The sequence below is a fragment of the Mizuhopecten yessoensis genome, unplaced genomic scaffold, assembly GCF_002113885.1.
Source record: "Mizuhopecten yessoensis strain PY_sf001 unplaced genomic scaffold, ASM211388v2 scaffold6135_1, whole genome shotgun sequence".
Lineage (NCBI taxonomy): Eukaryota > Metazoa > Mollusca > Bivalvia > Pectinida > Pectinidae > Mizuhopecten > Mizuhopecten yessoensis.
The window spans coordinates 1,983,958-2,009,976 of record NW_018406397.1 but is presented as its reverse complement, the minus strand read 5'-3'; the positions used below and the strand labels follow the sequence as shown (position 1 = coordinate 2,009,976).

The 26,019-nt window shown below is 35.5% G+C and overlaps 2 protein-coding genes across 2 annotated transcripts in view; one reads left to right on the top strand and one right to left on the bottom strand.

Moving 5' to 3' along the window:
* Window positions 1–437: 437 nt before the first annotated feature.
* On the bottom strand, window positions 438–2,263 carry LOC110451577 (soma ferritin-like). Its single transcript, XM_021499678.1, has 4 exons — window positions 1,951–2,263; window positions 1,613–1,759; window positions 1,248–1,373; window positions 438–802 (listed from the first exon to the last, which is right to left on the bottom strand). The coding sequence occupies exons 1-4, from the start codon at window positions 2,053–2,055 to the stop codon at window positions 665–667; spliced, it is 516 nt and encodes a 171-aa protein (XP_021355353.1). The 5' UTR covers window positions 2,056–2,263; the 3' UTR covers window positions 438–664.
* A 20,460-nt stretch (window positions 2,264–22,723) lies between these two features.
* The window catches only part of LOC110451576 (neuronal acetylcholine receptor subunit alpha-5-like), a 57,819-nt gene continuing 54,523 nt past the window's right edge, over window positions 22,724–26,019 (top strand). The window contains exon 1 of the mRNA XM_021499677.1: window positions 22,724–23,825. Within this exon, the coding sequence (XP_021355352.1) occupies window positions 23,765–23,825 (61 nt within the window). The 5' untranslated portion in view covers window positions 22,724–23,764. The remainder of the gene's footprint in view (window positions 23,826–26,019) is intronic.

Genomic DNA, 26,019 nt, shown 5'->3' with positions numbered 1-26,019 from the left:
GGTGATAAAAATCTAAAAAAATCACGACATCTACTAAGTACTAGAGATTCTCGAAAAGATTCCCAACCTATGAACATGTAATGAGTGAACATTTCTCACAGTAAGAGAGAAACAATAGCTTTGACGAATCTCCACTATCTTCTATATGTGGTGTTATATAATATTGAAGAATAGAGAGAAATATGGATCGCTATACGGATATGATCTGTAAATCATACACATAACAGATAGACCAGGGGACACCTAGTTACCGTCCTCTTCATATAAACAACAAAACAATGGACCAGGGGACACCTTGTTACCGTCCTCCTCATATAAACAACAAAACAATGGACCAGGGGACACCTAGCTACCGTCCTCCTCATATAAACAACCACAAAATGGACCAGGGGACACCTAGTTACCGTCCTCCTCATATAAACAACAAAACAATGGAATAAAGTTTCTTGCATTTTTTATTTTTTAATTTTTTAATTCATATTTTCTACTGATGCATTTATGTGAATGGATATTTTTCTAACCACTGTGTTTTCTTTAATCTTGAGTTCCACTTTATTTTTGTACATATTTCGGTATTTAATCATTCCTGTAGGGATTCGATCCAGAGTTCCTTTGAACACCTCCCGTATTGATGTCTTTATTAAGTTTTGTTCTGTCAAATTGTTTAGTCCAGGGATTTCTTGTCGAACATATACTCCCCGAGGCCGGAGCCAACGCGCTTCAAGTTGGTGATATGGTCGGATATCTTCTTGATGTCCTCCACTTGTTCCTCCAGGTACTCGCTCTCCAGGAAGTCCATGAACTGTTAGGTAGAATACATTCATGATATATGTTTATTGTCCAGGACATTTATATTCAGATCAAATAAACTTTAGCGAAATATGCAAGTACTAAATAAATAAAGTTGTGCTCGCAACTCCGTCTTAAAAATAACGTTTTGAAAATGGTGTTATATGAAGATTTCTTAATATATATAATGATAAATGTCGTCACTATTGAAATATATATGGAATCATATGGGATTTAAATAAATTATGTCGATGCAAAAAAAACCAAAGACTGTAAAGTTTTGCTGCATCCCATGGTTTTTGAGTCCTAAATGATACTAAAAGTCGTAAGAATAAAATGTATATCTGAAAACATATAAATGCATGGAAATAAACAATAAAAAAACGCTTCTTCCATGTGATACTTATTTCAAAATAAACCAGAATCAAAGTGAATGAAATTGACTAATGACTTCCCACCTGTTTGTCAGCATGTTTATCCCCGACGTCATGAAGGTCAAGGAGTGCCTGGTTCACGTTCTTCTCTAAGGACAGGGCTGCCTGCATAGCGTCCAGTCCAGATCCCCACTCATCCCTGTCAGGCTTCTACAAATGAACAAGCCGTCCATATATATTAATGCTGACAGATGATAGCCAGGTAAAGCTCAACTTTCTCAAACTCTAAAATAGGTTTACTTACACTTAAACATGTAAATATTTTATTTTATTGAGATATTTGTTACATGATCCTTACTGCATACTCATACACATATATCAACCATGGTAATAGGCTTTAAAAAACATAGTTCATATTCATATCATTCTGAGAGGAATTACGTGCTGACCTTGATGTCCTGAAGGACGATTCTACCCCCTCTCTTGTTCTGGTACTTCATGAACTTCTCGGCATGTTCACGCTCTTCGTCAGACTTGGTCTTAAAGTACTTGGCAAACCCTGGCAAAGCTACGTCATCGCGGTCGAAGTAGAAGGACTGGAACAAAAAAATGAAAAATAGTCATATGAAAATGTATCTTTTATAACACAAAGGATAAATAATAACACCAACATAGTGTGTTGTGCTATATACATTATTCTTATGATGTTTTAAAATGCAAGCATACTAGCTGAAAAATAATTATTTTCCGAGAAAAAACAGTTTGCTTTGATTGACATTCAACTTACCATGGACTGGTAGCAATAATTAGCATAAAGCTCCAGGTTGATCTGGCGGTTGATTCCAGCCTCGGTTTCAACATGGAAGTTCTGGCGAGGTTGACTTTCAGTCATTTTGATGTTGTACGTGAATATTATTACGATTTAACAAAGCTGTTGCAACTGTAAGAAGGCAATATGTTTGTCTGTACGTTCACTGACGCAGCGAGACAAAATATTGAGGTGTTTGTTTTGACGGGACTGGTCTCCCTTTTATAGGCAGACTTCCGTCGATATCTCTGCTCACATGATCTCATGCACGTTTACAGTAAACAGATACTGCGATTCTCGAGACGACCAGAGTACAGCCTATTTATAGTCTAAGCTAATCAATGTGTTTTATACACGTCAACAGCTATTTACACACTCAGCTATATATATATCTTTATTTATCATCTTATTCTTTTTATATATAGTAATTTTCAGCAAAGAATAAATTTCCTCTTCATTCAAAAATTTAACATTGATATATAAGTTGATACTATTTCTTTTTTTCACCTGATACATGCCACCTTTGCATGGACTTTAATTTTTCAAGATCAATTCTAAAATTGTATCTTCCGATAAAAGGGACTCGTACCTTGCACTACGATCCCCCGGTGAAATAATGAGGTACATAATATTGTTACTATAACGTTAATGTCATCATGATTCCTACAATTGGCAGCGCTATTAAATTGCATACTCTGGGCGTCATTACTCATCTGTGATCATACTGAAATTGAAATACTTGTTTGGCGTTCCTCTGAAAAGAGTATCTATATATAAATGTATACGTTGATATTAGCAATGAACGTGAGGTACCACATGTAATTGCATCTATAAGATTAGGTAATAGGTACATTATGCCAAAAATGAATAACACTGCTTCAAAGAGCCAACTGTGGCCATCAAGATTACGACAAACCTCGGGGACTAAAAAATCTACCAGCAGATACTACCACCTCGTATCTTGAAAGATGAACGTTAGAACATACACATGTTACTGTAACTACAAAATTTGGCAATAAATACATTATGCCAAAAACGTGATTTAATTGTACCATACAGCTGTTTCATATGTTGTGTAGCATACAAACAGTTCTTACACACAAACTTCTTAACAGAGATGCTAAGTGTCTCAAAATACTGTAATTGCTTTTATGATTAGAACACAAAAAACACTAATGGCGTCTGTTTACGAACTCAATAAAACATGCAACAACACGATGAATTATAAAGATAAATATAATATATTAATTCGCTTTATTATTACTTAGGCGATTTGAAGTAAAGGATCTCACAATAAATTTCACGATTTATAGGCAATGTGCTCCGAAAAATATCTTTGTGGATACATACATACATATACAGGAGCCACATGACGTCACCATGGCGCCGGATAACGTATTGTACTTAGTACAGTACATTTATCTAGTAGACAGTCACTATCGATTTCTGCCATTCCTCTGCCACCTAGCACCCTTTATGAATATTTTATACCTTTTTTTAAAATGGAATCGCTATACAATATAATATGAGTTCGTACACTTCGTCAGCTTGAATGACACCCTTTAGTATGTTTTATTTTCCAGCTCATAATGATGGTACTGGTCCATCTTCATAAGAGTGTGTTAGAGGGGTTTACGTTGTCTTTCTCTTTGTTCTGATGTTTTGTCTATGCCTATTGCTGGTTTTGTCCTGTCGATGTCGAGTGCTGATGTTTTATCTATGCCTATTGCTGGTTTTGTCATGTCGATGTCGACTTCTGATGTATTTTCTATGCCTATTGCAGATTTTGTCCTGTCGGTGTCTAGTTCTGATGTTTTGTCTATGTCTATTGCAGGTTTTGTCCTGTCGATGTCGAGTTCTGATGTTTTGTCTATGCCTATTGCTGGTTATTTCCTGTCGATGTCGAGTTCTGATGTTTTGTCTATGCCTATTGCTGGTTTTGTCCTGTCGATGTCGAGTTCTGATGTTTTGTCTATGTCTATTGCAGGTTTTGTACTGTCGATGTCGAGTTCTGATGTTTTGGCTATGTCTATTGCTGGTTTTGTCCTGTCGATGTCGAGTCCAGATCGTATGGTTCTGTGTAGATTCCATATACATATAAGTGATACACCGGTATATAATAAGTGTAGGCCACGTGATGACAACTAAGTTACAATACATATGTTAAGTATTTTTGTTCCTAGACATATTCTGTCTGTGAAAAGCAAAATTCTAAGAAGCAAATTAATACTTTTTTTCTAAAACAATGTTTACACATTTATGAATGTATCTACAGGTCAATTAAAAAGAACACAAAAGTATGCAGTCTAAGACCCAGTTTAACCCTTTAACCTTGGAAGACATGGTATCTCATCATCAGAAGTCAGGCCATGGGGAGTACATGACACCATTTCCATTTCAGCTACCTATTACAGTTCAGACTAACACGGCCAGTGGGTAGGCACATATTGTCCTCTTTATAAATAAGGTGACACATGTTCTTTTGACAAAGCGGCGTCGTGTGTACATTCTAATACCTTACAATTTCAGTGACATGATTGTCCGTGGTTGAACATGCGTAATAGCAGAACACATCACGATTTCAATATTAATCTGCCATATAAGGGGCTATGAACAATTTTAATCATACCTATTCGGCTATATTTATCCTCAGGTAAAGTGGGCCGTCAATAGAAAACCACTGAAACGAAACGTTTGTATATTTAATGAGATTCATTCAAAGTCACATGAAGATCATTAAGTAAAACGTGACTACAAGTAGCAACCAGGTACTGTAACCAGGTACTGTATACGTTCAGATATGGGGCCTAACGCAGGGAAATTATTCTGAATTTGAATATACAAGATCCGACGAAAGAAATAAGAAATTTCTTATTATAGAATTAAAATAAAAAGCATATAACGTTCTATGCGATACTGACAACACATAAGGACACAACCGGAGGTCGATGTCGATTCTAAAGACAAAAACAGGAATTAAGGGATGTGATACAAAGTAATGTCATTAACCATACTAGCGGGCTTATTGTGTAATCAGTTTGTGATTTTAAAGGGGACATTTTTTCATAAGTGTAATTTTTATTGTGATTTGGAATTTAAAATCATCCATTAACTGCGGAAACAATAACCGGCATATGTTTTCAAAGTATACATCACTCGTTTAACTAGGCTGAATATTCTTTTTCATATGAGTTCCCTGTCAAATTCATGTAAAAGTAAACTTATAAAACAGATTTGTTTGTGACCTTTGAAAGCAATTAATTTTCTAGAGACAAATGGAGGACTATTTTACATATATAGATTGCTAGGCTGACCTGCTATCAACTGTAGAAAATATAAACTTTGTCCTCTGAAGCGTAAACGACAGGCGCATGCTGCAAGTGAGTTCTAAGGCCTACATGACTAGCGTGCTAATTGTCCAGCAGTTTTATTAAGACAAACATGTTAAATGACAAGTAAAATTGTTTTGGTGGCCTTGTCTGACCTCTGCCCATTTATTTATTTTCACAAGGATTCAGACATCAACTGTAAGTAACAGTACTTCCTCAAAACGACGGGTCATTTTAGTACAAAAACATACCTTTATTTATTTTGTATTAAGAGCCTTCGGTTACCTAGCTACAGCTACTCAAACATATTTGTATTCACCCTATACACTAAGTGACTAGATCCCAAAAACATCCACACATATCTATTAAAGATTTATAAACTAGGATGTAGAAATTAGCTGACTACGTTAAACATCAGCAAGAAAATTTCAAGGGGAAAATTATTTTTGAAACTATGATTGATCCGCCACTGAAACGACAAAGTCAATACATTACTGATAAGCGCGACATACACATGTATTACAAAAACCAGATTGTAAATGTATATATAAATCCCTACACCATGTCCTGTATTGTTGTTAGTTACAAAACTTTCAGTTCAGCAGACATCATGACGTGTACTAGACGTGGTACAGAAATGTTTCCAGGGTAACTGATTTCGCCTCCGATCCGAAGTTTGTGAGGGGGAAAAAGGAAATATACATTTTGGCAATCAATCGTTTCATTGTGTGCATATGCATTTGAAAACCTATAATGCAATTTGGCCACCGGAATGTTTTTTATATGATATGTAACGTTTGTATGTGCATTAATTGATACTGTGTATCTACAGGTAAATTAAAAAGGACGTAAAACACTTTACATTTTGGTAATAGTTTCGTCTATCTAAGACTCATCGGTGAGGCTAGGGGTCAAAAAGATGAAAATCCTAATTCGTCTTATCAATCTGGTGAATAAAACACCACATTTTTTTTTATTTCTATGTGATATAAAAAAAAAACAAAACACAGAAGTACTGTTTTATTTCAAAATAATTGTAAGTTAAGTCCTATATTGTATTATGAATCGTGCCACAACTCAAAAGAGATAATTATAACCGCACACTTTGGAGATTAAGAAATCCACGAGCAGAGTCTACCACCTTGCATTTTTAAAGATAAACGTTAGACAAACATATGCGATGGCATCTATAACATTTGGTAAAAGAATAGAATAAGAAAACGTACTACAGCGTCAACACGGAGTGTCTTGTTTCTTTTTGTTATGGGTTTCAATGTTTGTTTTATGTTAATTTATGCATTTTACAAACATTATACATAAGGTACATTAAATATTGTGGAATTTTCGTGTGGGTTTAAAATTCGTAGGTTTCGTGGGTACTCTTCATCTACGAATTCAAAGACCCACGAGGTAGTTACAAGTTTGACACAAAGTAATTCTTCGTATATTCATGTACCAACAATATAGTGAAAATTTGGGTAAACCACGAAATTAGGGTCTCACGAAAATATGTGATTTTTACAGAAGGACATAATGTCATGTTGCTTTGTTCCAATGTGGTGTTTGGGAAGAATGAATTCAGTTGAATCGTAAAACAGTGCTATTAAATATAAAACGATGCATATTTGTAAAATGTCCGTCAATAAATACTCCCAGAAGAAACGTACATAATAAATACCCACAAACTTTCGGGCTTAGCCCTTCATCAGATTGAATGACCATCGCGTCTTTGTTATGTAAATGTTTGATTCACAAACAGTGAGGTTTGTTCCAAGCGTAATAATGACGCTACTATTGATGACATCACGCCATCGACGTGCTAAAGGAGTCGGATGTCCGCCTTGTGCTCGTTAATTCTGACTGTTATGACACATTTACGAAACAGAAGACAATATATTACATTCCAGATTTGTCATGACTGTAGCTATATAGTGCCATGTCATTTGACCGGTAGGATGTATCGGAAAATACTTTTGTGTATATCACCCACGGTCGGATGTTCACATGGCTTTCCCTACTTTGTTATATATATGCATAGATAAACATGACGGACACCCGACTCCAAAGAGGTCGAACAATGGCATATCACTTTCGAAGAAAAATATTTTTACCAAACGAAATTCACACTGGAACTAGTGAAGGAAGATTCAAAGGAAACAAGATCGGAATGTGATGTTATGCGCCAAAAAATACCAATACCAACTTTACAAATTCAACCAAAAGTGTAATCCTCAAGCTATTTACCATTTTACCGTTATTTAAGGAATGATTTTTATTTTTTTCAACATTTATGAGGTCATAACAACAATGGGTTTATGGACATATTGAATGAATCGCGTTAGCGATTTATGTAAAATATATCCAAAAACCCATTGTTGTTATGACCTCATAAATGTTGAAAAAATAAATATCATTCCTTATATTTACATTGACGAATCCTTTCAGTGGATCGATATAACAACGAATAAAACAAATAAACAGGGTTTGTTCCTGCTTATACACGGGTGCAACGCAGTGGCGAGAACAGTGTTTTTTCGCGGGGAAATGTGACACTATCGTGAGAGATCTTAGCAACCGTCAACAACAATAACACAACAAAATGTAGTTCCATATTCAATGTTTATTTGTAGCACAGGACACGTGAATACGTGGATATTTCACAAAGCACAGTTCAATAATATTTTAAGATGTAAGAATTAAGCATCTAGGTCGGTCGTTCCGAGTGAGTAGTTTTTGTAGTGTATTACTACGCAGTGTGATCAGGTTACTATCAGTTCCCACGTGCTGAGATTCTATGAACACCTGTTTTATGCATTTATGAATGTAATTTTTGTCAATGGGTCTAAGCATACAGAATGTAAATATATTGATTTGACTACAAGTTTGGGTATGAAATTTACTTAGCCATTGGCTGAGAAACTAATTGTGCATCGTCAGTTTACCTTTAAACTTAGTTGTATGCCAACAAGTATTTATATAAGTTGTAAACTTTTAAAAGTGTTTATTTTACGATTTTTTAACTTCGTTACTGGGCGACTCTGACACAGTGTTGTTTTCTTATAGACCCTGTCACATATACATAATCGTATGTTTGTCGCCCCAGCTGTAAACATATGTACATGTATGCTAGGTCTATCTGTTGTTGACTGCCCACTTCCCAGTCACCGTGTTTATCCACGGCAGGGCTGATCACGAGTCCACGACCGACCTGACTCACTTCCTTGTTAAAGATCATGGCTATTTGGATTGTGTCCAATCAAGCTTTCCTCGTATCTGTCGGGTTTCTACAAATTTTATATCAATAATAAAGTGTAGTAACAAGTTTAATCATAAGTGATTTCATCATCTGTCCTGAAAAATAACAATATCCGTCATGGAATGTTCCAGCCTCTTCATTCTCTCACTGAACTCAAGTATATTACGTTTGTGAAAAGTACAAGTTTGTATTTCATTGTAGCACAATTACTGTATATCAGAGATACCACTTTATGGCATTGCAACTACAAAAATGTATCAAACCAAATACAGGTGTGATGGAATGTGTCGCTCCTTTTGAAAAGAGTGTTTGTAGTTTATACAGTATAAACATAAAGAACGTTCCTACTTACAAAGTAAGTTCAAACGAATGACATTTCATACATTTGTCATTGATTTTTCCATTGTATTCCACAGCGTGTGGTTTATATTACCTCGGTATCCCCATCAATGATGATATCTTCTTTCCATTTGCAACATAAGGTCGAAATCAGTATGCATAAAAGATAATGTCGAAACAAGCAACACTTTTTATGTAAATATTTTGTTTCTTTTATCAGGAACATTTGTCAATGTTAAACTTCCATATATTCATATGTGTAAAGTCATGTTTTAAACAAACGATATGATAATGAAGTCGCATTTGTCGTTTAATGATATGCGTTAGTTTGTATCAAGGTTCAAAATCTGAATAATCAATAAAGAGAAAAAAAATAATCACTGATATAGTTTTGAATGATTAACATTTAAACCAAAATATGAATGTCGTTGAATTCAAAATTACCCCAAATGGCAACACGTCCAGAGCCCGTATTCAGGAAGCATGGATTTTGTGCTCAAGCCTTATCTCTTGTTCTGGTTATAACTCAATAAATAAATCTTATTTTGTCAATGATTTGGAAACATTTTGAAGAGACTTATAGCCAAATACTGGTTTCAATGTTTAAATTTGACTTTTTGATCGTTTGACATGATCTAATTAGCGAGTTACCAGAAAGTTGGTTTGAGCACAGATTCCATGCTTGAGCATGAGAACGGTTTCATGGATACGGCCTCTGGTCTTACATTGCTTAAGGGACTTTTTCCTGGGAGTGTTATTTTTTTCATGGCAGTTGGTATAGTATGTTTCCTTATGGTGATTAATATTTATTCAAGATAAGACTCAGATAATCAATAACGATTCCAATACTTGTATAACTATTTTCAGTACTCTGTAAGGAAATAGATGTTAATATAATAAGTCCTATCTTCAAAATCTGTAAACATATAGTTCATAAAGTTGATAAGAAAAAATGATTTACAGTGTTCTTTAAACAAATTGCTATAAAAACATGCTTTTTTGTAGCGCATTGGTTAAAGTTATATCATTTTTTTCTTTTGTGATCCCCGCCAATATGTGTGAGATCAAGATTCAGTACCTCTATAAGATGATTTGGTTATTATTCAGTCATCTAGATATGATTGAAGAGTTTAGGCCAGTATATCACTTATATCACTGGAAAATACTATATAATATATATATAATATATAAGACAATTGCAGATTATTTTACATCCCCATTTCTTGGATAAAAGACTTTTATATCTATACGTAATAAGCTGTAAAGATTGTAAGTTTTGTGATGTTACTGTAGCTATTCAAGAACTATCTTTTTTAAGTTGATGCACTAAAATATAATATCGCCAATACATTATTTCACCTGAGGCCTTGTACGTGTTTTTTCATGATTTGCATCTCTACGAGGACAGACTCATCAATGACGTGTTTTTATCAGAACATCTATATCAACAATGACGTCTGTTAGAAGAAGTCCTGGAATACTGACGTGTCCTAGTCCGGACAGGTCTCCATGGTTACGTGTTCCAGTTATAGGACATGTCTCGTGATGTGGGTAAGATACATTAGTGTAGGTATTCAGGTTACACACGGTCGTTATCTTCCACTTACGTCGCGATCAGTTGACAACACATGACCGTTAGGCTACTTACAGAAGACGTTCCTTAACTAGCACGCCTTCTATCTTATGTAAATGAACCTGTATGTTAACGTCTAGAATTCTCTGTATCCTATGTTATCTTGTAGTTTATCTACAGTGGGTAGGATAACTGTGTACTCAGATATGTTAAGATAGACCATCCTACATGTATGTGCTGTCGCCATCACTGCATCATATGAAACTTATTTAGATGAACAGCAAATGTCAGTGTCTTAGCATATGTGTCCGTTTATTTTTCAATCAATAAATTTTTTAACTGGAATGTACACACTATCATAAGCTTGTAACAGGATTTAATAAACAAAATCCAGTGATACAATGTTATGTCACGAAACTTTGTAAACATAAAACAATAACTCATGATTAATTTACGTTGTGCAATTATGTAAATAGTACTTAGTATTAGGGCTCAGTTTTATATGGTTAAGCCTATTTTCATATTTGGACTCACACGCAGCTGGGAGCCGGATATTGTACAAATCATTTTATATATACACATACAGCTACATTTAGGATTCATGAAATCAATTACTTTCTTGATTGATATCAGTTTGAAATAACTTATTTTTATCTAAATATATTCATGACTTTCCCCAAACCGTTTCTCTTATTTAAGATTAACTTAAGATATTTGCTATGTCACTTTACGAGGGAGCGTATCTTGAAATCGATTTATGCACTCTACAAGGTCTTCAAAAATATATCAATATTCAACGTTTGAAATTGATACCTCTATTCAGTAGTACCGAATGTTCAAGTTATCGAATTGCAGAAGTATACGACCCTATCCGACAGAATACCATTAATAACAGGCTTGTGACTTTGTCAATATGGTTTCCTAACAAGAAAATCCTGAAACTGTTGGAGCTTGAATAAAATTGAGGACTCGCAGCTAAGGTTATCATAAACTATCCCTTTATGATGAAATAAACTAGCGCTATTTCATGATGCTGTGGTATGTATGGTATGCCGTCGTATAGAATTGTGTTTTGAATATTATTGCACACGTGATCGTACATTAAATAGTGACATATGCTTGTCATTCTTACTAATGAAAACAACCATTTAAACATGCCATGAAGTTATACTAGTAAATACTCTAAAAGTATTAGTAGTAGCAAATTGACATGCCGACATCAGTTGAACAAGAAAACTTCTTTCGTAATTATTTGTTTTCTTGAGGTAAATGCTTTCTTCGGTGTACACCACTCATGTAAATATCTATATCTAGCATATTTCTCCCCCCTCCCCAACCCCCATTAGCAGACATTCAACAGTTCCATTAATGATAACTGTGTATACCTATGTACAGTAAGAGTTACATAATAAATTTTGCCTCTTATAATAATTGTTTTTCCTATATAACAGATATCTGAACAAGTTGAAACCAAATCAGGTAATGTTTTTATCCGTTATTAATGTGTAATTTAAAAAATGTGAATTATGGATTTTTAACGAGTCGTGTCGATAAATCGTTAGCTATGATTATCAAAGTGCTTTCACAGACATGTGCTCAATTAGCAGCAACACCGACTAAATTAATGGCAGCCAAATAGTCAGAAATCACGTCCGCGTCTGCCTCTACTTGTCTATTTCAGATTACTAATCAGTGCTATGTCGTCAGGAGTTATCTACCTTTGTTCTATATTTTAGCCTCAAATAATATTTACATGTCTCTCCTATTCAGATAGTAGTATCTCTTCAGTTATCTTGTAGTATGTTATTGTGTTCATAGTTTAATAACGTTTATGGCAAGGATTTTTTTTATACAAGAGTGAAAAAGAAATTTTAAAAGATTTTGATAAAAGTAGGCAGAAGATCGTAAGATCGTTTTGGGAAATGTTTTTGTGAATATATTATAAGAAATATACATAACCATATAAAGACAAGAATGTCTATATATACATGTATGATTCAGTACAGTTACGTATAAAACAACAGCATAACGTCATCACATAGCCAGGGGCTCACTAGCATTAACGAAAGTCATAATGAACCCCCCACGAACCGGAGACGCAGTAGGTAGTCCTTCTAGGAAGGCATGTGACACCCATGCTGATGACGTATCACGTGTCAAGTCTAGAAACGTATGTCTGTATCATAAATGAAAACAACCAACAATACCGTCGTCAACTCCTTTACTGAATGACAATCTGAAATACTCATTTTGTATTGATTCGAGTCGTGGTAGTCTGACTGTTCAACCTTTGGTTAAAACTAATTGTTACCCTTATCGATATTACAGGTGTTTCAAAAATGGTGTTCAATGAACACTATCATTTCACAACAACAAGGGTCCTTTTACCTNAAAAAAACCCCACCCGAACGAACAAACAAACGTTCATGCTTTCTGTCCCGTACTTTCTTTTCTTTCTTTCTTTGCTCAATTGTCTCTTTGTTCCAGTTTAAATTTCCTCCTCCCTTTAGTCTAAACATATTTTATTTGAACAATTCAAAAGAATTGGACACAAGTTATAACAACTTAAAAACGTTCTTTTCCATTCAACAATTATATAATGACATCAATACTGCAATGGGCAGTATACTATATACAAAGGGCCGGGTTGGGCAAGAGGTTAAGGCGTCTGACAGTCTACGATCTCTAGCCCTACACCACTGGGTGACGGGTTCGAGAACTACGAGGGACAATCATCAGGTACTGGCCGCCGGTCGGTGGTTTTCTCCGGGAACTCCGGCTTTCCTTCACAACCAAAACATGGCACGTCCCTAAATGACCATAGCTGTTAATAGGGCGTAAAACACAAACAAACCAAACTATACAAAATAATAATCTTCTTCCCTTTCTCCCTTTGTTTATTTTTGAAATGACGGTTGCTCACCAACAATGCCGAGAAAACTATTCCATATTTTGCACTATCAAAAAACACTGATATACTCTATCATTTTTGTCTGTATCTTGAAGGGCATTGCCAACGGATGTGAAGGTTGGTTCAAAAAGGCCAAGGAAACTTTCGAAAAGTTTTTGAGAATTGATTAAAAATTGTCGAGTCATGTATAAATGATTTTAATGACTGACGTATTCCTAAATTATATGGAATGTATATACTATTATATATTCGCATATACATTGCACTTGAATGATAGATCAATTCATAGCTGTTATATGAAGGTGTAAAAGGGAAGTGATATTTTGATATTCAGCTTTTAAACGAAAGTGAATTTGAGTCAAGTCAATCCTTGTATGATGGTTGGCAGACAAGAGTTATCGATCTTTGTTCTAAAAAATAACAACACCACGCACGTTTAATCAGGCGAGGTTGTAACCATGAATGCCATATTTGTTAAACAAGTAGGCTGTAGAATGAATATATGAATGTTTAGTTGAAAAAAAAACAATTACATCAACACAGCCTTAAACTTTTGCTAATACCCCAATATAATGCAAACTTAGTAGTACCTAGTGTAGGTACAAAGTACGTCCAAAGATATGTAACAAACAACTCGCTTACATTCAAATAAACTCATCAGTCCGTCTTGTACATTCGTCCGAGCGGAGAAGGCCATGCAGCCTGATCCAAGGCGGGAACATAATATGGTATAGTTAATATTCCTGCTCAAAGTTCAGCATTTGAGGTGATTGCAACAACTGGTGTACCCGTTGTCAGTATGATGTGATAGGGTGGAATACTGACTGTGCTCGTGCCTTTGGCATGGTATTTCCATGACATCAGATCCACATCATCGCAAGGAGGTACATACACCAGCAGACACACACACCCCTACACATAGTTTGCACACACTAATGCACTTTGTGAACGTTTTATATAAAATAATTAGCATTTGCTAATTAATAGTTTTTCAAGTTCGTTACTTGTATTAGAGGTACTCGAACATACTTCAAAAACAAATGTTTTTCACCTGTTTTTTTGTTTTGCAATGACCATGAATGATATCAACACATGTATTTAATCAATGCGGATCCAACCCAAGATATGCAACTTGTCCGCTCATGAAAATTATGTAGTTTGAACTGGACAGAGGATGATAAAATTGATGTTAGCTACTCGCAATCAAACCAGAGTTACTTCCCATTAATGTGTCTTGAATATTCATAAAGGACAGAATTGTGAAGTTCATAAATATGTTACTTCGAGTGGATCTCTGCTTGCGACAAAGATAATCTCAAGTTCATCTTCCAGCAAAAAGGATCCCTGCCTCAGGACAAAAACTGTTACTATGCATTGGTAACTAACTCTGGTACCTGGTCACGTGTCACTTGACGTTGTCCTGTACAGTAAATTAGGGAAAGGTCACAAGAACAATAATGGAATTTCCCAATATTTTGATTGTGGTGTAGCATGGATAACAAAGACAGTCTAATAAATGCTGAATGAATAGGAACGAGTTACATAATATGTCCTTTATCATCTTATTCGAAGTATGACCAATTACACATTTATTTAAAAACTGGACTTTCTAAAAAAACAAAAACATCGTTCATTGGGAGGCTACACTGGGTCGACTTACACATTATTATATAGCGAAAATTACATGTAATGTTTTTGTATTACATAGCAACCAGAAATGATTTTATATGCTAATAAGATGTTATACCAAATAGAAGGAAACACACTATACCGTCAATATGAGGACATGAAAACTCAATACAGATGTATTATCACAAATCAAGGAAAAACACACACACACTTAAATGGCAAGATACAACATCATGAAACCTCACAAAAATAAAGGTAAACGAAACTAAACCAAGAGCTCCGAAAAAGTCCGGTTTCCTGAACCACGTTTGGTATCCGTGAGTGAATGTGAATGTATACGCCATTTATGTTGTTACTGTTACAGTATGTTTAACTTCAGATTGTTCAGTAGCTACTGAAGAAATCATAAAACATGTGAAATGTAACGAGAAAGTTATCATTTAACGCATAATAACAAAACAACAGCTGATACATCAATCAAAACGAAAACGAAAATCGATTTCGTACTGACTTTTTATTGTCGTTTTCTACGTGAGGCGTTTTTATTTTTTAATGTTGAATGAATGTTGCATGTTAGAACCACGAACACATTGGTAGGTTATACATCATAAACGTTATAGACACTTCTACACCAGGGTTGTTAAAGTACCCAGATTGGAAATAGCCTGGAGATTGATATGGAAAAACATAGTTTTATTGTGTTAGATATTCTGTTTTTGGTGGGGTACTTAACAGGTTATTAAACACGCTGAAATTTCGATTCTTTAAACTTGGAATCGATTAGTTGAAAAATAAGCACAATGATAAAGATCTGTTCTTGTTCTAAATGGAGCAAATTCATTAATCTTGTGCGATCTTCAATGGGGTTTTACTTTTTAACACAAAATATTTAAAACATGCAAAATCAAACTACGAAAACCGTGTGAATAAACTACCTGAAGAATGACATCCTTGTAAGTGGCTTTTTGTTCTGTGCTATCGTCATTCCACTCACAATAGACAAAGCCTTGATGCTAGCTCTATGTTTATTATATTTTCACCAGTAAAAATATCGGGAATAGTTCCTTAAATGTAAGTGTTAGTTTTCTCTACGATTCTTAAATAACATGAGCAGAATAGTGTACGGGCTTTCTCGTAAGTATTATTTACGTTTCCCGAAAGAGATAGAAAATTGAAGTGTCCTGCCGCCCTTGTAAAACACTCCCATTCAACAAGAAGCCGTTAGATATTCCCTTACCCTGTGATGTATCAAGTAGGGGTTAAAGGTTGTTCTACTTATTTTGGTTTCTCGAGTTTTGAAATTGTAAAAGAAATATCAATCCGATAATAACATTTCTTACAAAAGTTTACCTAAATCGCCGAGTTGTCCAAGATAGTCAGGATTTAAAAAATAAAGAAATTGAATCTGAAAATTCTTTTACCACGTCCTTTCCTCTTAGTATGCATATATTTCATGGATAAACTCGGACTGTTTTTCAAAGATGAGTTTAATCGATTTGCGTAAGTTTTTGTAGACTTGGCGAGTGCAATAAAATTATTGGTGAAAATAGTTCACACATTATATTGGATACTAAATAAAGTTAAACAGACCGTCTGTTCCAACACGGGATGTTTGGAACCAGAATATATCTACCCTACTGTGGTCTTCATTCAAATATTGAAACATAATACTTCTTTCAGTGGCAAAATGTATGGATGTCTACAATAACAATTTAGAATTTTAACAACATTTACTCTTTAAAGGTCATATTTAAAGAAACTACCTTTGTGTCTCAGTCAATCGAAAGTACAAAGTCTGAGGTATTGTTGAGAGGGAAAACAATGGAGTTTATTCCTGCAAACAACTCGATAGTTTAAAATACAGCAAATAAATTAATTTTCATGACGGAGAAGTACTCAACAGTAAAAATGAAGATGAAAAAATGAAAAAATGTTTCATGTCGCGACACAAAGATGCCATTTAAGATTGCGTCATCGAGTGACACGTGAACTTTAAAGGGAAATTAAAAAAAATACAAGCATAATGGACTGGAATGGAATTCGAAAGGTCACCGACATCTTTTCTGATGTCGTCTGCTATTTTCGGGATTCAGAACTGTTATGCAATCGTACAGAAAATTGGAACAAAATAATCTGACATTTTCAACATTGATTTCCTGTACGCTGATTTTCGTAGTGACGAACCTTGGGCTGTCTTTTGAAACATTTTTAACGTGTATGGGGCGATAGCAATTTATTATCAGGGGAGCGGGCAGAGATGAACATGCTTTTAAGACTGACTTTTTACCCTGCAAGATATCAACATATTCTCTAAGGCACGGTGAATCTATAGACTCCTTTTAGCTTGTGTATATCAGATAATTGAACAAGGTGAACAAGGCAAACAAATTGACAAAATTGAATACAATTGACTAACACGTCGCTCATGTATACTGAAAACTGTCAGATAAAAATATAAAGAAAACATTACTTTTTTCGAGATTTCTTTTTCGAGATTATTTGGTGTTATAAAGACATTTATGATAAATATTTAGATAATTAAAACACGAAACACAAATATGAAATGCTCATAAGTAGCAACTTCACTACTGAATCCTAGTTTCCATAAAGTACAGGTTTTGTCTTGTTTCCCACAAAATTTGGCTTGCTAGTTATAAACAAAATCACATATATTTTGAAAGTAAACCTTGTTTAGCCTTAGATTGTCTCAGATGATACCGTGCCGTTGACAGACATAAGATATTCATTTTTATTCTCCTGCCATTTTTCCTGGTAGTAATGGAAATGCCTTAATGCACACCATGATCTTCACTCCGGATTATCCGATAAAAATAGCACTAAAATTTTCAAAGAAAAAAACGAAACGAAAATGCCTCCTTATTGAGGCGGTGTAATAACACTTTCATCACATGCGTTACCCGGATTATTTCAACGCGTTTGGCAGGATAAGTACTAAGTGTATTATGGAATTTACATTTGATTTGCACGTGTAGCGTTATTATGGATATTTCATAAACAGTCAGACGAAATTTAGCTTTTAAACTAAAATTGTGATCGAGTACGACATGAAAGGAATGATGGGTCATCCTTCTAGGACCAAGGTATTCCGTGATAGATGGTGATAGCATCGTATCGACACGACGCTTCGAGAAATGACAAATCTCCATGTCAACGTCAGCATTCTAGCGAAACAAACGCATGGTTAACGATGATTTTGAGCGCCTGGAAAAAATCTTGATGGAACTTAAATTATTCAAACTCAAAAATTGATAACCGATTGGGATGTAATGAAAGTTCCAAATATAAGTTTTTAGAAAGTGTTTTGTTGCTATAAAACATGCATGACTATAATTTGATAAGTTAAACACAAAAGACATATCTTGATAGTTTCCTGAAATAAAGGGAAAATAGAAAATAATTAGCAACTGGCACTACACTTCTGAATTTTCTGTTTACTGTTGTATAGTGGTAATCACACGATTCTGAAACAACGATATGTAATATCAAAGTCGGTTAGCTAGTTGCAATGAATTCCTCAGTCATGTTTTATTTCAACATTCCTAGGCTAGGATTCCAATACAACTTACAAAACTGTATGTATTTTCTTTCTCTCTCTCTTTTTTTTTAAATATAATTATCTACACAACAAACCCGCTCAAATGCAATATACATGTACTTCAAAACCCGATTGTACAGGATTGATCAAAGATGAACGCATAAACATGTTTCTGTTTTACTGAAGATCACTAGGACATGTTTTCCAAGCCGATTTGACGGGATGTTCGTTGTTAACGTGACATTATGCTGTTTCTTCAAAGCACGTGTAGTTAGTGTTTCTCTCGTGGGAACCGATAAAATGGGCCAGAGCGGTTATTGTGTCATAGGAGTAGACCATACATAGGAACAGATAAACACCATCAAATCTTGTTCCTTTGTACGACGGGATATACTCTGTTTTCTGTACTCCAAAAAACTGACACGGATTCCCAGGGGAAGACAAATTTATCATTTTTTTTCTCTGGTAAATATACGGAAATCTATCTCGTGTGTGAAAGAAAAACAGTGCTATTTATGTTGGGAAGCCATTTCTGGAACACACACGCAGACAAGGCTACCGTGCCTGTCTGATAGCGTCATTACGAGATAACTAAAGTATTCACGAATGAACTTTGCTCATGTCGAATATTTGATACAGTAAAATATGAACACGTGTGATGTTAAATGAAGATAGAAGTTTAGAAGTTTTGATTGTGCTGTTTGTAACGCAAAACGACCATTACAAATACCCATACGTGCAACATCTCCTAAAAATATTGAGTGACAGCCTCGTTATCGTGGTCTCCACGCGCCATTGGGTTCTACTTCAGGAGGTTTATCACCATTTGTTTCTCCCACGTGTTGCTGTCTGGTGTCCATGCATGCCAACACGAGTCTTCAGTGACGTTGGCCGATTCTGTCGACATTTACAGTGATTTTTTCCATAATATCCTCGATGTTCTGTTATTGATCCCCATACGTTAGGTACGATATTGTTGTATTAAGGATTAACGTTAACTTACATATTACAAATCTATTTATAGAATTTCGTTCAAATTTTGCTATCTCAACCTTAAGACAATAACTGTAAGCTCTCATGTCCCTTGGATTTATAGTGATCACTGAACCAATAATCTTCAGAATTTTCAGAAATTGTATTTACTCTCGCAAAGTCGTCCCAGGACATCATAAGTGTATCTGAGAAACAATAACATTTGAAGGAAATCCACTGTCAATGGCTAGTGAAAATATGTGTATGACGACAACAAAGATTGTGTACGAGCGTATGACGTCAACGAATTTTGTGTACAAAGAAAAATACTTTTTGACGAGTTTGTTAGCTGTTGTTAAGAGACTTTTGTTTCTCAAAGATTTCTTTGAACGATTCGGTAGGATCTGTAAAATGAGGAATGGTTTGAGAAATTCTACGAAATATTATATCGTTTTAATCATGTTCTTAAATATGCTTTTCTCCTTACTTCTTATTTCCTGCGATTCTTTTCCATCCTATTATGAAGCAAGCTAGCAGGAGCTTTTGTGAAAAACTGTCAAGTAGTCGGGCGTTTACTCACTACTCTACATGAATACCGAAAAAACCCGAATCAAACAGCCCGGTTTCTTTTTTTATGACATCATTATTTTAAGAAAACTACGTGACATTCATAAACTAATGCGGAATGTTAAACGTGCGACACTTAGAACGTCAGTGAGTATACTGGTTAGATACCATAACGTTTCCGAAGACAACTGTCGAGAGACAACTTTTAACCGTCTTGAAACAAATTTGGACGTACATATTCTTCATTTCAACTATCAGGAAAAGCTGTACTGCAAGTATAGTCAATGTTAGAAATCTAGCCCGTAGCTCATAAAGCTTGAACTGTTTCAACGACTTAGAAATCGATATGATCATTTTTTTCCCCCAGATAATTGAACACACCATGATACGTGTAAGAAAATAGAAAAAAACCCTGACACGGCTAGTTCCATTGACATTGCGATGTGTGGACCCAGGATTGGGATTGCAACCAAGGCCAAACGGAGCTGTGGGGGAAACACGGGTAATTAAAGGTATCTTATCCTAGAATATAAGGAGGATCAGTGTAATGATCGAATATAGGTGGCTAAATGCAATGTACCACACATGAAGGTGGCTAAGTGCAATGTACCATACATGTAGGTGGCTAAGTGAAATGTATCAACTATACAACGTAGGCGACTCAGTGTAATGTATCAAATATACAACGTAGGCCACTCGGTGAAATGTATCAACTATAAAACGTAGGCGACTCGGTGAAATGAATCAACTATACAATGTAGGCGACTCAGGGGAAATGTATCAACTATACAATGTAGGCGACTAAGTGAAATATATCAACTATTCAACGTAGGCGACTCGGTGAAATGTATCAACTATACAACGTAGGCGACTCAGTGAAATGTATCAACTATACAACGTAGGCGACTCGGTGAAATGTATCAACTATACAATGTAGGCGACTCGGTGAAATGTATCAACTATACAATGTAGGCGACTCAGTGAAATGTATCAAATATACAACGTAGGCGACTCAGTGAAATGTATCAAATATACAATGTAGGCGACTCAGTGAAATGTATCAAATATACAATGTAGGCGACTCAGTGAAATGTATCAAATATACAACGTAGGCGACTCGGTGAAATGTATCAACTATACAATGTAGGCGACTCGGTGAAATGTATCAACTATACAATGTAGGCGACTCGGTGAAATGTATCAAATATACAATGTAGGCGACTCGGTGAAATGTATCAAATATACAACGCAGGCGACTCGGTGAAATGTATTAACTATACAATGTAGGCGACTCAGTGAAATGTATCAACTATACAATGTAGGCGACTCGGTGAAATGTATCAAATATACAACGTAGGCGACTCAGTGAAATGTATCAAATATACAACGTAGGCGACTCAGTGAAATGTATCAACTATACAATGTAGGCGACTCAGTGAAATGTATCAAATATACAATGTAGGCGACTCGGTGAAATGTATCAAATATACAACGTAGGCGACTCAGTGAAATGTATCAAATATACAACGTAGGCGACTCAGTGAAATGTATCAAATATGCAATGTAGGCATTTCAGTGTAATGGTTCATGTTTAGGCGACTCTTTTTTTATGTATATCATACGAATTATTTATGCTGGTTTATCTCAGAATACTAGGCTACTCATTGAAATGTATCATAACGTGTTTAATGGTTACCTTAATAACTAGATAAATCAGCCGACTCCGTTTAAGTAATGTAGTAGACTTGTCGGCTTAGTTTAATAGACGATACAGTATTTAATGTGTCTTTCCTTATATTATCTGACGACTTCGTTCAAAAGTTTAGATGATGATATAATTCTAATATGATTGCAGTGGTCTGAGAATCTGATTTACAACTTTTATGATAAATACAGCAGATAAATAATGTCTCTGCCCACAGTCGTACACTTCTGTGTATAATATACTATGGTCATTAACTGTCTTTTACAGAAAAGCTATGCGTGGTACATTTTTAATTTGTGTTTGAAGATTAGAAAACTTCTTAGCCAAATGGTTCGTACTTTTTTCATTTGATACTAGTATCCCACCTTAACAAACTAGCATCGGAGAAGAACGGTCGGTAATGCGTCGGTCAATTTACCAAGAGGTCCTAGGGTTGAACCACATGATATCACATCATTACTCTTGTAAAGATTATATTTTCTCCTTAAAAAGTATTTTAGTCTACGCAAATGTAATATGAATATCAGTTTGGGAAGTAATCCGGAATAAAAGACCGTTATCCCTTGGCTATTTATTTTACCTTCATGATCAAAGTTCACATTATAAGAAAGTCATAAAATTCATTACAAGTCGCCGATACATATCTACTATAATGCTGAGGAGCTGAAATAGTCATGTACATATCTATTTTATCAGCGTCATTAATACAATAAGTTTACCCGACGTAGACAGACTTTCGTGTCCAGTCTTAATGTTGTATATAGTCATGGCAGTCATTAACGTATGAATTACACACGGTGGTCGTTACAAAAATAAATAAAAAATACATGTAGAAGGCAGGCGAAACCCGTCGGTCGATCTCTGTAATAGCGCTAACACACGTCTCCATATCTATTTGACGGGATGAATGCTGCCAATACGCTACGCACCGCTCCCAGTACTACATATAAAGCGCTCATTCAAACGGAAGTGGACAAGTTACCCAAGCAAACTCGACCACACTTACACGAGACCTAAAGCAACACAAGTCGATGTGATTAGGAAACCTTTACTGCTGTGGTTGTTTTTAAACACTCGGACAGATGCCGAAAACTCCAGGACGCTGCACGTGCTGCGATCTCAGCGGCGGGTACATATGCTGATATCCTTACACAAACTCTGGAGTGGATTATCGACAGAGGATGATGCGGAAATGAGTCCAAACTCTTCATGGAAGAGGTGTGAAGTTTCACGCACGGGGTGTAGATAGCCGGAAGTGTCTGGATGTAAAGTTTGGGAATTAACTTACCTTGTTTTGGTGAACTTTGGACTTGTTTTATATTTCTCTGTAACTATGAGATGTGATAGTGTACTGTCCATTAAATAGAGTGGACAATAAGGTCCAAGTTTGAGCGAAACCGTTTCTATATTAACAAATGAAGAATGTTTTGAATAAGTGAATCATTTTGTTTGAAAAGGACTTATTTATAAGAGTTTGAAAAATATTCGGCAAACATAAAAGTTAGCTTTGCTGTCAAGTTATACATCAGAGAGGACTGCAAAAGACATTCAGCACAAAACATTCCGAATTTTTAATGCTAAATAAAGAGACACGAGACTTCTGTTTTCAAGAGGTTTTAGACATCGGACTCTCTTGCTGACGACAGCAACTTGTGGAGTGACCCGGTCCCAAGCACCACTCGAGTCTTCGCCAAGGGTAAACGTCACCCCACCATGCTCGTGAACCGGAAGGTCATCTCAGCCTCATAATTCTAGCCACTAGGGGGCGGTTTCCATGTGACAGGAGTCAGGAAGTTAATCACTGTAGCCACTGTTTCGTGACTCCGAAAGGGGGCGTTTTTCTCGTTAAACGATGGGCTATTTTTGAAACAGATTATCTATTGGAACGTTTTTAACGGATGGAATGATATTTGTTTTCTGATTTGACGCTGTTTTGAGTTGATCCCGAGAATCGTCATGGTTTCGATATTGGAATGGATTGTTATTGTAACGGCGCTGACCTATGGAACGCAAGCAGGTAAGGTTCTCATTACAACGCATCATCACACTGGTTTTATCCCAAAATTGGTTGCGTTTTTAGCATACAATTCGTAGTCAACTCGTATAGACAAAAACAAAATAACTGTTTCCTTTTCTCTCTCAAAAAACTTTATGCTAACCGTTCGTGTGATTTTAAAAGCATTTCACCTTTGCTCGTGTGATAACAAAATCGAAATCTACATCATTAGTATGTCTTCCTCTATTATTAAGTGTGTAAGTTTGTTTGAAGTCGAGGGCGTATTGTTTGGCTACTGTCCCAGGAGATATAGGTTTATATCATTACCCTCAAAGGATTTCACGCTGTCTGCTTTATGCATCCTTTATACGTTGTCATGACGTGCTAACCAACTTCCAGATATATTTATTTATACGCCACAAATATTTATATAACATACATAACTGACAATTATATTACGGAGGATAATATGTATATAAATATATAAAACGGATGGGCGGCGAATTTCTTGGTTGTGCTCCACACGTTGTCCGTTGTTAGTAAGGTCTTGCAATGGTTTATGATGTACTGGAATATTTACACGATCTCCCTCTAACAATGTTTATGCTATTACACGCTGTGCAGTAATTATAAGACAATCAATCAAAGACGAGATGTGTTTATATACAAACGTCTCGTGTTGTGTATTGCCCCTTTGACGCCCCTTTGACGCCCCTCATGGCGTTTGTTTAGACAACGTTAAAACCTTCGGTATGGGAAGTCATAGAAGGAGCGACCACTTGGTTCGACATCGGGATCAGTCGACGGTTCCCTCTCCTTGGCAGCCATTGAACCACGGCCACGCGCCGACGTTCTGTGCAACGCCTTTGATCTTAAGGGTGTATGTGCAGAGGTGAAGCGTCTGTGTAACATAATTCTGATGTAGGTTCGCCTCTATTAAAAGAACTGCGCGTGATAAACTTGACTAGATCATAGGAAAAAATGGTGTGAAGGTGTCATGCCATCTATCCTAATGAATTTTGTTGGTTTCTCGAATAAGGAAATTGTAAACGAAGTTTCACGATGCGTAAAAATAATTGAATCTAATTGCTAAATCGTCCCAAAGATAATAAAAAAAATTTGTTCAAACTGAATATGAAAAGATTTAAGACCATTAACAATATCTAGTCATAACGTCATTTCCTCGTACTTCGTTTTTAATGACGTCACGCACTTATATCGTTTTAAGTGCGGATTATATTAGACGTCCTTGTACTATTCCGGGATAACTCAGCTCGAGTAATACATTGAAGCAGACAGACAACCATTCCTAATTTTGTTTAAAAGAGATTTTACATACAGGTACCTATCAATATTATATACGTTCCAATTCAACGCCATCACCACTCCGTCCAATATTTCATCACGACTTAGACATAAATGAAGGCATTTCTATAAGGAATGCAATGCTATGGATGTCCTCACTTAGTTTTTTTAACACAACAGACATCAAAACGTATCAGAAGATATCTTTATCAGACAGAAAACAGAAATAGAAAAACCTGTCTCTCACTTAAGTCGTTTAAATTAACCATAGACATGTTGTACTTGTACATACATACATTTTATTGGTTGACCTGACTTGAACTAAAATAGGGCGGACCCTGAAATTAACCAGATACGTACTATACTCTGTAAATACACGTAATGAATGCATTTAAACCCAAACATAATCGGAATTCTGTCTTTATATCCCGTTACAGCAAGTAAAACACATCTTTCTTGTCCTTTTTTTAATTTGTACTTAAAGACAAACTGCACATAACGTTGGTGAATTCTAACGAACTTTTCGTTTGTTTATTTACTTTAATGGTTTTTAGTTTCGTACTTTGAAGTGAATATAATTTCTTGAACTCACGATCAGTGTGTAATACACTGTGTCTAGTGTGTTTACTTTCATGGTTTAAAGTTTCGTACTTTAGAGCAAACATGGTGTCTCGTGTGGCACTTTTCAATTAAGTTAAATGCTTTTATCGGCTCCAGCGGTATCTAAACGGCCAGTTTTGAAAAAAGGCGTTAACTGTGTAATCCCATCATCGAAATGGTAAACTCTCCCTCCCTTGAAGTAGCAGTCATACTCCAGAAATCATTTTGGAGTTCCTTTCATCAAAGTCCCATCGGCCTTTGGTTAAAAAAATATTAATTTCATTTGAAATTACTTACATCTATCATCACG